This window comes from Mytilus edulis, chromosome 5 (genome assembly GCF_963676685.1).
Source record: "Mytilus edulis chromosome 5, xbMytEdul2.2, whole genome shotgun sequence".
Taxonomy (NCBI): Eukaryota; Metazoa; Mollusca; class Bivalvia; order Mytilida; family Mytilidae; genus Mytilus; species Mytilus edulis.
The window spans coordinates 63,993,067-64,007,036 of NC_092348.1; the positions used below are offsets into that span (position 1 = coordinate 63,993,067).

General features: G+C 30.9%; 1 protein-coding gene across 11 annotated transcripts in view; it reads right to left on the reverse strand.

Moving 5' to 3' along the window:
* The window catches only part of LOC139524198 (uncharacterized), a 69,426-nt gene that overhangs the window by 22,460 nt on the left and 32,996 nt on the right, over positions 1-13,970 (reverse strand). For all 11 annotated transcript variants that reach the window (XM_071318838.1, XM_071318831.1, XM_071318840.1 and 8 more), the window contains one exon: positions 3,477-3,578. In XM_071318838.1, coding sequence (XP_071174939.1) covers positions 3,477-3,578 — 102 coding nt within the window. The remainder of the gene's footprint in view (positions 1-3,476; positions 3,579-13,970) is intronic.

The following is a 13,970-nucleotide window of genomic DNA, read 5'->3' on the forward strand; positions in this document are numbered from 1 at the left end:
GGTTGCCAGAATTTTTTTCAGTATTTAAGCAAAAAGAGTTAAATACTAACTTTCACATTTTTGGGTGTTCATTGTACATTTTGTATATATTTATTTTTCTCAACTAAATGACATTTTTGGTGTATTTTTAATGATATATATATGAGTAGTCAAAATAATTATTACGTCTGGCAAGGCTTTTTTAATTTTATTCTGGGACACCTTTCTATGACCGCAAGGCTATGTTAATTTTTTTCTGGGACGCCTTCCTAAGAAAGCCTTCATACTAACTTCGTAGGAAGACGTCACAGAAAAAAAATAAAATAGCCTTGCCAGACGTCATAATTATTTGGACTAATACATGAGATATTGGATATTTTTATGCATTATTCAAACCAGTTGAGCATTTTACAGGATTGTTTGTTTAATGCTTTTTAAACTTTACTGAAAAAAAAACCACCTTAAATTTGCTTATTATTTGGCATGAAAGTTTGATTTATTGAAAGGGACTCATAGTTTTCCATTTTTTTTTAATAATTGTCTAATTGTTAAAACAACAGCTTGGGTAAGGGCTTCGTTGTTTACCTTTATACACAACAACATAATTTCACTTTGGTTTAGTTGTTTACCTAAATACACAACAACATATTCACTATGTACTTGGTAACAGTTATTAATTAATTGAATAGAAAATATTATAACAAATATTATTGGATGCCGAATTGACGTCAAATAGGTGCCGATTTGACTAGATGCCAATTTAACCAGGTGCCGACTTGACTTGTACGTTTCAATTCCTCTGCGATCGTTTGCGGTATTTTCTTGAGAAAAACCTATTTTCCATCATCAAAGAGAAGAAGAAACTGCTTGAAAATGATTCTGGAACGCTTCATGATTGTTAAAATAAGTTAAATTCACTCAAAAAACAATTTTAAAACTTGCGATGTTTAAACAGGAAGTTTCAAAAGCACGTGTAAAAAAAGAAATTAACCGGTGAGAGTGGAAATCCGTACATAACAGATATCACTATAGTACGACTTTGAAAGCATTACAGTTCCATCCTTTTGTAAAACAGTCTTTAATATACCTATCACATTAATGTTTGAAGGGTCTTAAGCTTATTCAAACCATAAAAGTCGGTATGAAACACCAAAACGGAATGAACAATAACCGATTACGTTTTGTAGTTTACAAATTCTAAACTGGTTCCCATCAAACTACAACACTTTGTCCGAGTGTAGTGGAATACAAGCAGAAACCAGTTAGTTTGTAAACTGGTTCCTGGCTGATTACTACACAATATATCTCGTGCATAATTAATGATAACACAAGCAGATTCCAGTTTGTATAGAAAATAGTAAATACGAAACCAAGCGCGGTAGGCAGAGAAATGTAATGAAGTTCAGGTCGCCAGTAATGGAACAATGACTGCGTCATTTTCCAAAAAAACAAATTATAAAATTTTTAATGAATTAATTGTCTTTTTTTTTCAACACTCAAATATTCTTTATTGCACATCTTGCTGTTTAAATATAAGACTTGCTTTACAGCATTCCATCAAGTATCCCTTTTTAATGAATTGTCAGCATTTCGTTTTCTCTTCTACTTACCACCCGTATTGAATTTGAACATCCCTTTGGTTTCTTACAACTCTCTTTTACCAATTTTACTTGTATGGTGTGTCACTTTTTTTTAATTAATGAGCTATTTGAAATTATGTTAGAAGTGAATACCAAATCTCTGATTGAAGATCTAATTTAAGTGTAATGAAAAGACATCCAACAATCAAGCAGTTTCACCTGAGCAATTTTATTTTCAATAACTACAAATTAATTTCAAAATTCTTTAAAGAGATTTGAGCTGAATTGACCTGATGCAACAAATTTGATTAAATTTAACAAATAAATAATTCATGTTTCTTAAGTCACAAATTAATCTTCACAATTTATGAAGTAAAGATACTTGTTTAAAAGGGATTTAATCTGTATCTGACTTTTGAAAGAGGACTTCAATTGAACAGAGCAGACCTTTTATATGCCTAAGTTTTAAATGGAATTTAGATATGGGTGGGACTGCTCTTGTATAAAATACATGCCTTATAAGATACAAGCAAGAATTTTTTTAGAAGGACTGATTAAGTTCAAAATTTGCATACCTTTTTACTAAGATGTGTTAAAAAATTTGTTTTAAAAATGTTTTCTTTAGTGTGGGAAAACTTTTGTACCTTATGACTATATTCTTTTAATTAGATCTGATGTGTGTACAGTAAGATTATTCTTTGACTACATCTGGACAGGAACCTTAAGATCTAGGTAAACTTTGACTTAGATCTGGGTAAACTTTACTATGTTATGGGAAGTATAAAGTAGATGTATTTATGCCTACCTTTTATGCCTACCTTTTGACTAAGTTCTGGGTAAACTTTACTATGTTATGGGAAGTATAAGCTGTATGTATTTATGCCTACCTTTTGACTAAGATATGGGTAAACTTTACTATGTTATGGGAAGTATAAGCTGTATGTATTTATGCCTACCTTTTAGGCCTACCTTTTGACTAAGATCTGGGTAAACTTTACTATGTTATGGGAAGTATAAGCTGTATGTATTTATGCCTAACTTTTGACTAAGATCTGGGTAAACTTTACTATATTATGGGAAGTATAAGCTGTATGTATTTATGCCTACCTTTTGACTAAGATCTGGGTAAACTTTACTATGGTATGGGAAGGACTGGTCTTCTACAATATGCCTACCTTTTGACTTAGTTCTAGGTAAACTTTACTATGTTATGGGAAGTATAAGCTGTATGTATTTATGCCTTCCTTTTGACTAAGATCTGGGTAAACTTTGCTATGTTATGGAAAGTATAAGCTGTATGTATTTGTGCCTTACTTTTGACTAAGATCTGGGTAAACTTTACTATATTATGGGAAGTATAAGCTGTATGTATTTATGCCTACCTTTTAAGCCTACCTTTTGACTAAGATCTGGGTAAACTTTACTATGTTATGGGAAGTATAAGATGTATGTATTTATGCCTACCTTTTATGCCTACCTTTTGACTAAGATCTGGGTAAACTTTACTATGTTATGGGAAGTATAAGCTGTATGTATTTATGTCTACCTTTTGACTAAGATCTGGGTAAACTTTACTATGTTATGGGAAGTATAAGCTGTATGTATTTGTGCCTAACTTTTGACTAAGATCTGGGTAAACTTTACTATATTATGGGAAGTATAAGCTGTATGTATTTATGCCTACCTTTTAAGCCTACCTTTTGACTAAGATCTGGGTAAACTTTACTATGTTATGGGAAGTATAAGATGTATGTATTTATGCCTACCTTTTATGCCTACCTTTTGACTAAGATCTGGGTAAACTTTACTATGTTATGGGAAGTATAAGCTGTATGTATTTATGTCTACCTTTTGACTAAGATCTGGGTAAACTTTACTATGTTATGGGAAGTATAAGCTGTATGTATTTATGCCTACCTTTTGACTAAGATCTGGGTAAACTTTACTATGGTATGGGAAAGACTGGTCGTCCACAATATGCCAATGAAGAACATTCATCTTGTTCATGGCCATTGCCTCCTACAAAGAGAAAAGATATAAGCATGGTTTAATTGGCCATTTACATTTGCAACAATTGAAATCCTGAAGAAGTAATTCATGTTATCAGTTAAGATACATGCACATTCTCTCTGCAGTATATTCAGTACTGTCCTGAATTTAGACTTGCTGTCAATTCAGATTTGTCGGACTTTGAAAAGACCAGTAGCTCCTATATTTACTTTAACTTATCAAAGATGAAAGAATATTGAAATGCCCTAAAACTGACTGAACTAATCTGAATGAGTCATATTTATTAGCACTATAGTATTTTACTGCAAATATTTGAAATAAACTGGGATAAATCTTGTCTTAATCATGTTAATGTAATTTTGATAGTATAAAACAAATGTTGAACTTAAAAAGGCAATACTTTCACATGCGATTTATGCAAAACATTCAAAGTCAATAGACCATAACTGAGAGAGCAGAGCCAAATAATCGCCTTAAAAATGAAATGAAAAATTGAAATTTGTCAATACTAATACAACTGCCTACCAAATATCATAAACCTGCCACGAATGATCTCCCAAAAACTGACTTAATCCTATGTTAAAAACTCATCAAAGATCCTAGGCCTATAATGCAGTATGACAGAAACATGTTTAGTCTACATGAGACCTATCAGTGGCACTTCAATCAAAACAGTGGCACAGAAAATCTTTAGAAGTTAAACAGCATCAAAAACAGAAAAAGTTCTGAAAAATTGGGCAAACAAAGCTAAGGTAACCTATACCTGAGGGTAGAACACCTTTTGAATATTTTCAACCTTTTATAAAAGTTACAAAAAAGTATCATATCAATGAAATTTCATGTGTGCATCAAAATTAGACTGAACCCAAACCTCTTATTATACATGTTTTTCTAAATCACCATAGTTTCTTCAAATAGTATAATTATCCTCTTTTAAATAAGCACAAAGGAGAGAAATCAATACATGAAACTTAATTAATTTAACAGTAAATATATCCTGATTTACCCACGAACACAGCAACAATATTATTCAGAAGTAGCTAATAATCTAGATGCTTAAAATCAAGAGATAGTTGTCAGAAGTATAGCTTATAAACTTCAAACCACAAGAAATCATGAAAATCATATAAAAGCAGCTATAAACTTGGGCTGGACAGTCTGATGTATGTTGACTAAAATATAAAATCAAGAATTAATCAATATCATGTTTGATGTATTTTTTCATTGATTTTGCCATTTGGTTGCGGACTTTACGTTTTGAATTTTCCTCGGAGTTCAGTATTTTTGTTATTTTACTTTTGTTCATGCCCAGACTTTGAAAATTAGCCTTAGCCAGGATAAATAAGACCCTGTAAGACACAATTTCCAATTGTTATGCTACTTTGTATTTCAAATGAATATTGTAACTTCAGAAACTATACTGACTATATATAACAATTCAAACTTTATATTCAACAATTGACTAACTAAAGTAACAATAAATGATTTTTCTCACAATAAATGATTTTTCTCACAATATTTCACTAGTTGATGTAAAAAAGGCTCCTAACTGTAAATATAATAACTCATCATCTAACAATGTATTAACTTTTAACTAACAACTATTCATTCTATTCAACTTTATTTTGTAAATCTTCCTATATAAGTATTAGACATACACATTTGATGATAATGATGGCCAGTATGACTGACTGGTAAAGGTTGTTATTGGTCAACCCACTGTCTGTATCATTCTGCATAGCTTTTAATAATGTAAAATTATTGACTTTTCATGAGGTTGATACAATGATTAATCTACCCTAGGGATATGATATTCACCGAGGCCAATGGTTGAGGTTGAATATTGTATCTCTGGGGTTGATATATCATTGTATCGACTGAAATCAAAATGCAACAATTGTTTTATCATATGACTTTTCATCCTACTCCAGTTTGTCTAGTATATGCTCAAGATACTTTCGAAACTGCTCCCTATTTTTAAACTAAATATATTATCTACAATAGCAGTTAAAATATTCAATAAAATTTACTGAATGTACTAAAAAAAATCATTGAAAAAAAGAAAAAATTATACACCTAAAATAAGACGAAAAGGAAACTTACACGATGCATTAACCAACAGTTGCCTTGGAATATCTATATTCATGTACATGACAATGCTCAAACAAGAATGTGTCCCCAGTACACGGATGCCCCATCTGCACTATCATTTTCTATGTTCAGTGGACCATGAAAATGGGGGGAAATCTCTAATTTGGCATTAAAATTAGAAAGATCATATCATAGGGAACATGTGTACTAAGTTTCTAGTTGATTGGACTTAACTTCATCAAATACTACCTCAACCAAAAACTTGAACCTAAAGTGGGACAAACGGACGGAGGGACGGACGGACACACAGACCAGAAAACATAATGCCCATATAAAATGTGGCATATTAAATGGGCATAAAAATATATTAGCCTCTCAATATTTTTACAGACAAACGAACAGAGTTCAAACCTAAAGTCCCATTCAACTTCATCGGTAGGGGACTAATAACAGTTTCAGAGACATAGTTCAAAGAAGAGACTTTTATTATTCAAGTTCTAATTAATTATTTTGTATGTTTTAAACACAAATAACAGATGGTAAGCCTACATATCCACTTTATAATTATAAAAGATCAATATTAATGTTACACTGGGGAGTTTTAAAACCAATTAATAAGTAAATTAATCACTACTGATCCCCCCAAATCAATTTCTCTTTTGTTTTTATACACTGGTAATCTACAATCATCAATGACCTTCTGTACATATTATCAATAAAAGAAATAGACGTTTTAATGATCTCTTTTGTAACAGTATCACACAATTTAAATATTAAATGTCAATTATATCTCACTTTACATCATTAAATTTTAAACACAAACCCGAATAACATAATAGTCAGCTAATTGCTAGTTTATGCTTTTATATTTATTAGAACCCATACACAAATGTAGCTCTGTATCAAAATAAAACGCTCAGTATCAAATCAAAACAATAATACCTTCAAAATATAAAAGGAAGTACACATGCTTTGGACACATGAAATTTATAGTTATCTTCATTTTTTAGAGATTAAAACTAAGATTTCCAAAAATATTTGCCAAATAAGGCTACAACAATCAATTTATATAGGGTTCAGTGGCGGATCAATGCATTTAAATAGGGACATATAGTTGGAACCCCACCTTTGTCCTGTGTTTGGAACCCAACCCCCCCCCCCCTTTTTTTAAATGTCTGGATCCGCCCCTGGGGTTTTTTAAATGATCCCATATCTTATAAACTGTAAATTTATAGAAAAATTATCACCTCATTGGTATTTCATGTCAACACGATTGCTGACTACTGGGATTGTGAAACATCCACCAGCAGTGTCATCAACCAAGTAGTTGTACAAATTCATTAAATATCACAGGCCTATAATTTTGTTTGCCAGATACATAAAGACTCATCACTGATGCTTTAATCAATTCTGTAGACAAACTTGATAAAATGGTTTTTCTATTTCAATTGCTCTTATACATGTATATGGGTTCATCTTTATCTTAAATTCTAAGAGCCCCCAGACTTAATCAATATCACAAATCTACATTTCTACAATGGTCTTATTCACAAGTTTTTTAGTCTTTTATCACATCCCTTTCTTGTAATAGACCAAAAATAGGATCACTTTTGGTAGCTCCTTTGCATAATATTTACTTGAATGATTCTAATGTTAAAGATTGCAAAGAAAATTGGACTAAGCAGCTAATGTTTAAGAAATAATTGATGCAAGCTATACTTTATTGTTGTTTTAACATGGGTAGGCATTATATTCGTGATTATTTTTGCCCGAGCGATTGTAACAACATGTGCATCATTTAAGAATTTTGAAGTGTTTTAAGTTAATGAAATATATTAAATGCATTACAATTTGATAAAATTCATTATTCTGCAGTACGGTAGTCAATATACGCATGTGCAAACAAATGTTATTGGACTTAGAGCATGGGTTTAATCACAAAGCAAAAGAAGCATGTCATATTAGAATTGGAGTTTAATATTCTAAAAAAGCCAAATTACCAATACAGTTGTAGTTATATGCGTAGTTATATGCCAAATTTTATATCAAAGGCTTATTTCATTTAGCTATCAATTCAACACATTTATCTCCCTTGTGTAATATTGTTACTTAAAATTTCCCTTCAACTGCACTTTTCAGCCATTTATAAAATCAATAAATGTTTAATAGCACATAAAGATAGAAAGGGTAATTGAGTTTAGTGTTTTATATAGAATTACATAATAAAGTGATTAATGATCTTATTCAATGCAATCTAGATCCATATTTAGAATCAAATGTCCAAACAAATCAAACTCATATCACTAATATATTTTCCCAACAGAACTACCATGTAATGTTGTATGATATATAAATACAAACTGTATAACTTTTCAATGATATTGAAATTAAATTGATAACTAACTTTTTTCCTGATTTTTTTTACAATGAAAAATGGTCAATATAAATTGAAACTGTCTAAACTGAACACTGAATAAGTGGACATCTCAATGTTTGTAATGAGTATTCTTTTTAAATTTTACATGTGTAAATTTACCAGTTATTTGCTGACACCAAAACCCTCAGTTTACTCAGGATGTTTCTGGTTTAAAGAGGTTTTATATTAAATCTTACTACCAGACATTAGAACAGTCAGTTTTGACATATCTTAAAATCTTGGTTTACTCATGGGACATCACTCTCATTAGGATATGCCTGCTTTAAGTCAGGACCGTGACAATTATTTGCAAATTGTTCTTATTAGGATTGTCAAAAATCTTAAACCTTTTTGCATGTAGAATATATGAAGACTTCTTTATTGTGTTTACATTGGGAACAACATGACAAGGAAGATAAACAAAAGATTGAAAATTTACCAAAATATTAATGTTTATATTGGGATTAAGGATAACTCATTTTGTTCTGCTAAAACTATGCTCCTTATCAAAAATTTAGATTTTCAAGATAAGCAAAAGATTGAAAATTTACCAAAATATTAATGTTTATATTGGGTTTAAGGATAATATACTCTCATTTTGTCCTGCTAAAACTATGCTCATTGTCAAAAAATTTAGATTTTCAGATACTTTTTTAACAATATCTCCCTACAAGAACTGATTTTTACAGTTTAAATTGTCTTTAGTTTCTGCTTTTCATCATTTTTTATGAAATTTTCATACACTTTTGAAATTAGATTTTTGAGACATATTTTAGACTTGCATTGATAACATGAAATATTGTGATTGTAAAGAAGACTGGATAAATTTGTGATCCAAAGATCATCATCCTTCACTCTTCCTGCTTCATTCATATGATAATCCTCATCAACAAATCTAGGTCTATTGATGTCAAGTATTGTAATGATGACTCAGATGTTTATCACTTTTTCCTCGTAATAAATCTTCCTTATAAAACAAGTCTTTATGTACTACAAAATCTGGTAAAACATTGAAACAGATTGATTAGTGTTTAACACCACTTTCATCACTCTAGTGTTTTTTCATGGCAGTCAGTTGGTCAAGCTGGAGTGCCTGGAGAGAACCACAGACCTTTGGTAGGAAAATTAAGATTGGAGTGGAGAAAATCTGCCACATGCAGGATTCTAACTCACAATCTCAGTGTTGGCAAGCTAGTGATACAGTAGTGTGACTACTTTAACCACATGGCTACCTAAGCTCAAGCACTAAAACAGACATTCAGTTCTTGTCAGTAGAGGTCTAATAAATCTTCCTTAAATTTTCATGTGACAAGTCTTTGCACAGCACATAAAAACATCATGCAAAGAGGACTAGAACAGATGGTCAGACCTTCAAGCTCTTGTCAGTGAAGGTATCTTTAGCTTTTATGAGATGGATCTTGATTACCTTTGAAATGTTTAAACCAGCTAAGTTCTATTTACTATTTGACAGATCTAGATTTCTACCCATAAAACATGTGCAACAAAAAAATACAATATTGTAGGCACTGAATTATACTGTCAGCTTTAATAAGAATGATAATAATAATAATATATAAAGAAAGTTATGAAGTGACAAACAGACAGACAGACAAGGTAATTGCAGTTTACCTCCCACTCCATAAAGTGGGTAGATGTAAGATAAATAAATGAAACATTGCAATTCAAAGGATTAAGCTATTCTTCACTTCTATGATGAAAAGGGTGGTTTCTAATGACCTTGACTATTAAAGAGGGTCTTGCAGTCAGGAAAACTTCACTTCTATTTATCCTAAGATATATACTATCCTCAAGAGGTTTAAAGTGGTTGAGGAAGAGGAATTAATTGGAGTCTATTTCTATACAAAACCATCAAGTTATGAATGACAATAAGTGTTTGAGGAAGTAGAGCTCTTCGTATTAATGCTGTTTTTTATATTATTTTTTCATTTGCCTTCAACCTTCATACAAACAAATAAGTGTTGATATTAAGCAAAACCTACAGAAGGTGCAAAAAAGGAGCTGTAATTTCAAAGCTTAAAAGAACAAAACAATATTATATAACAAGTTATGGTGTCGTGATTACCAGAACGACGTCAACCCTATCACAAGAATTTAAACAATTTCATAAAAAAAACTCAACTACAAAACATAAAACAGTTGTGATCACTGAAATGCACAATAATTATTCAATTGCAACCGTGTTTATGGCACACTTTAATCTTATGTAAATTGATACAATAGAAATGATATGTTATGCATTGTAGTAACAGTCCTTATATACAATGGGGCAATAATATTATATAACGATCCTCTTTTTAGAAAATCCTAGAACATATAATACTGTTGATTTTTTTATTTTTCGTGGGTAAAAATTTTCATGGATTGAGGAAAAATTGCCTTTTTGTAGATATTTGATGTCCTGGTTTTGCCATGTAGATATTTGATGTCCTGGTTTTGCCAATCTCTGCTTACAGAAAATTTGTAATTTGTTGAATATTTGAATTTCATGGTTCACCTGCACCCACAAAATCCACAAAAATTGGTATCTAACGAATTATGTAATGAATTAGCAGTATATGTTCATACAATGTATTATGTATCGACATTGAACTGCAATTGATAGCATCTACTCTTTACTAACATTTCAGTTTTCATTTCCTTAAATGCCTTTAAATCATTCATTTGAAACTAGTATATAACATTAGTGAAAGTTTATCAAATCATTATTAAATATTATTAAAAAACATAAATTTTCAACCCATCTTTATTGCATTTCAACATATTATTCCTTTAGAAAATTAAATTTATATTGCTGGTTCATGACCGGTAAACATTTTTTTTTTTTTCAGTTGACTACATCATGTTGAAAGGAATATAGTATTTTAGTAAATAAGTTGCTCCAGAAGGGTTTTGTGAGATATAGAAATTTAACCTAGATTCTTAAATGCCTCTCTTATGCATACTCTAAGTAAATACACCTTTTCGCTTATCCCCGCTGACCCAGCCGCTTGAACTTTTGACACATACAACAATCACTTTTTCATTGTGGCGTCAGCTATTTTGTTTTATTACGTCATCATTTTACGACAAATAGCGATAAGGTGTATTGCCAAGCTCATGTTTAAGAACTTTTTGTTACAGATAATTGACCAATCTACCAAATATATTTATTGATCTTTGTACTTGTCCAGAATTCAATAAAATATTTGATAATATGAATGCTGCTTTGTACTAGACCTAAATATTAAATTTTCTAGCTGACTTTGCAACTGTCAGCAGGAAGCTTAAGACATATTACCCTATCTGGATACATTCTGACTATGACCTACATACTCCCACACTGGAGGCAAGCTAGCTAGCAGGAGACAACTAAGGCAGTTATATAGCAGGCCCCTGACTTAGGACAGGTATGTTTATACATGGTCGGGGTTACACTAATCTTGTTACTACTATATATTGTCCTACTAGAAAAAATGTATTTTGACAATTGATGAACTCTAGATAACCTTGAGCTGTCATTTAAACACTGTTTATCATAATTACAAGTGTCTTGAGAGATTTGAAAGTGGTCCTTTACAAGTTTACATCCTCATCCTGTGGTCTTTGGTGGTTAGTTGTCTCGTGGGCAATCATACCCCATCTCCTTGTTTTATATCAAAGTATGCTAGTCATACTTAAAACAAGGAATTTTCTGAATCTGCAATAATTCTGAATTCTGGGAAATTGATAAACAATGTATGATGAAAACTAACCTAACTAAAGAGAGTTAACCATGTGTGCATGACTAAAGTTCATTTTACTTTCACTGATATTTCAGTATGAACTAACCAATCCCCTTATCTTAAATTGGGTTAGTTTTCATCAAAGGGTTTCGTTTACCCTAAAATTCAAAATGGGTCAGTTTTCATCATAGATTTCTTATCAATTTTACCAGAATTATAAATTATTCCAGATTTTATAATTCTTGTTTTAAAGGATTTATATTCGGCTATTTTAGATGAGACAGTTGAGAAAGTAAAATGCAATTATTTTTGTAGACAAATTCAATAATTTAACCTAATAAATTTTCCTGTATATCATTAAGAGTTTTCTACCATTTGAAAGGTATGCAAAAATTCGTTTGGTGTTTACTATTCAAAAGTTTGAAAAAACAGCAACGATATATGAAGAAAGCAATATTTATATCTTATGATTAACTATATTAGACTTTTTGTAAAAGTCAATTTGACACCCTAATATAGTTAATCATAAGATATAAAATCCATAAGCATGAAGAAAATTGTTTTTGAGTAACAAATTATAACATGAAGAAAATTGTTTTTGAATAACAATTTCTATCCTGTCACTTTTGACATTTTCATCAAAGTGAACCTTCCCTATCAACTACATCTCAATCTTAATATTTGAATTATAATATAAATATACACGCAGGTGGAAATTGATTGACAATTGCAATGAGATAGCCATCTACCAGAGACTAAATGACCTGGATGTAAGCAACTGTAGGTAAACACCTAGCCTTCAACAATGAACAAAACCCATACTGTAAACAATGTAGTAGGTAATAAAAATTTCAGACATGACAAAATGGAAAACAGTTCAAAAAGAAAATCAAAGACCAGATTTATGACAAGACAATATACAAAAAAATATTTATCAGAGAGACAGCACCCAACAACAATCACTAAAATACAGGTTACAGATTTGCACAGGCTCATACAAAGTGTGACGGGGATAAACATTTTTTCAAGATCTGAATCCTCCCCCTACCTTGGACAGTGTTGTAACAGTACAATATAAGAACAAACTGTACATATAAGACCTTTTTGTAAAAGGATGATAAATATTCCGACAAGCCATCAACAATATTTAAACCTTATAGACTTGGGTTAAATCGTAAATCGTAAAGGAAATGAAAAACAGTATTAAAGGCTATCCATATTTTCTCACAAACTGATGCGTCAACTATATAACCGAAGACATAATAAAATTTCTGTAGTTTCAAAAAAACAAGATTTGAAACGGAGATGACTAAGAACTGGTAGTTATTCTCATCCCTGAAGGCATTGTCTACATCACTAGAGAAAGGCAAACATTCAAATCAATTTATTTAAGGCAGAAGTGAAGGATTATTGTTCCTGAAGTTGTCTGAAGACGTGGCTAAATTGAATTTAATTCTAATTCCTAAGTCTGTAGCTAAACGCAAGGTCATCAAAATCAATAGATTCCTTAGTTAATTTGGTTTGATATATTTTAACTTTTTATGTATTGATTTAGACACATTATACACATTCTTTATTTCTTAGAGTTATCACTTTCTTATAATTGACTTTGACAATCATAGTTATCATGAGGAAACAGATCTAATGAAATAAAGGTTAAAAAGCTATATTTTCTAGGCAAATCAATTTGAACTAATCTCCAAGTAATAAATTGGCAATTGTATAACCAATAAACATACTGTCATGTGTTTACATTAGGACTTTGGTCAGTTAAGTTTGTGGATACAATGTATATATTCAAGGCCACTAACCAATGTAACACACACTGGTATTTATATACTGATTCCGCTTTTAAGCATAGATGTAGCTTGGATTAATTAAATAACCCAGGCAGGGGGGTCTGCTCCCTCATAAAACCTTAGTTGTAGTTGTGAAAGATATAACCATATCTTTGGATTAATACATCATACATCTATGTATTATTTGAATCTTATGTCATTCTGTTCTGTACTTTACATGTATATTTTATACAATGTATGTACAACGAAATAAGTAATGTAAAGTATGTTTTTTCAATAAAATAAGTTACTGTAAACCACCTATTTTCCAAGATACATTATTTCGCATTTAGTCCATTCTAACCCATATCCTGGCGCTTTAATTTCGCGATTC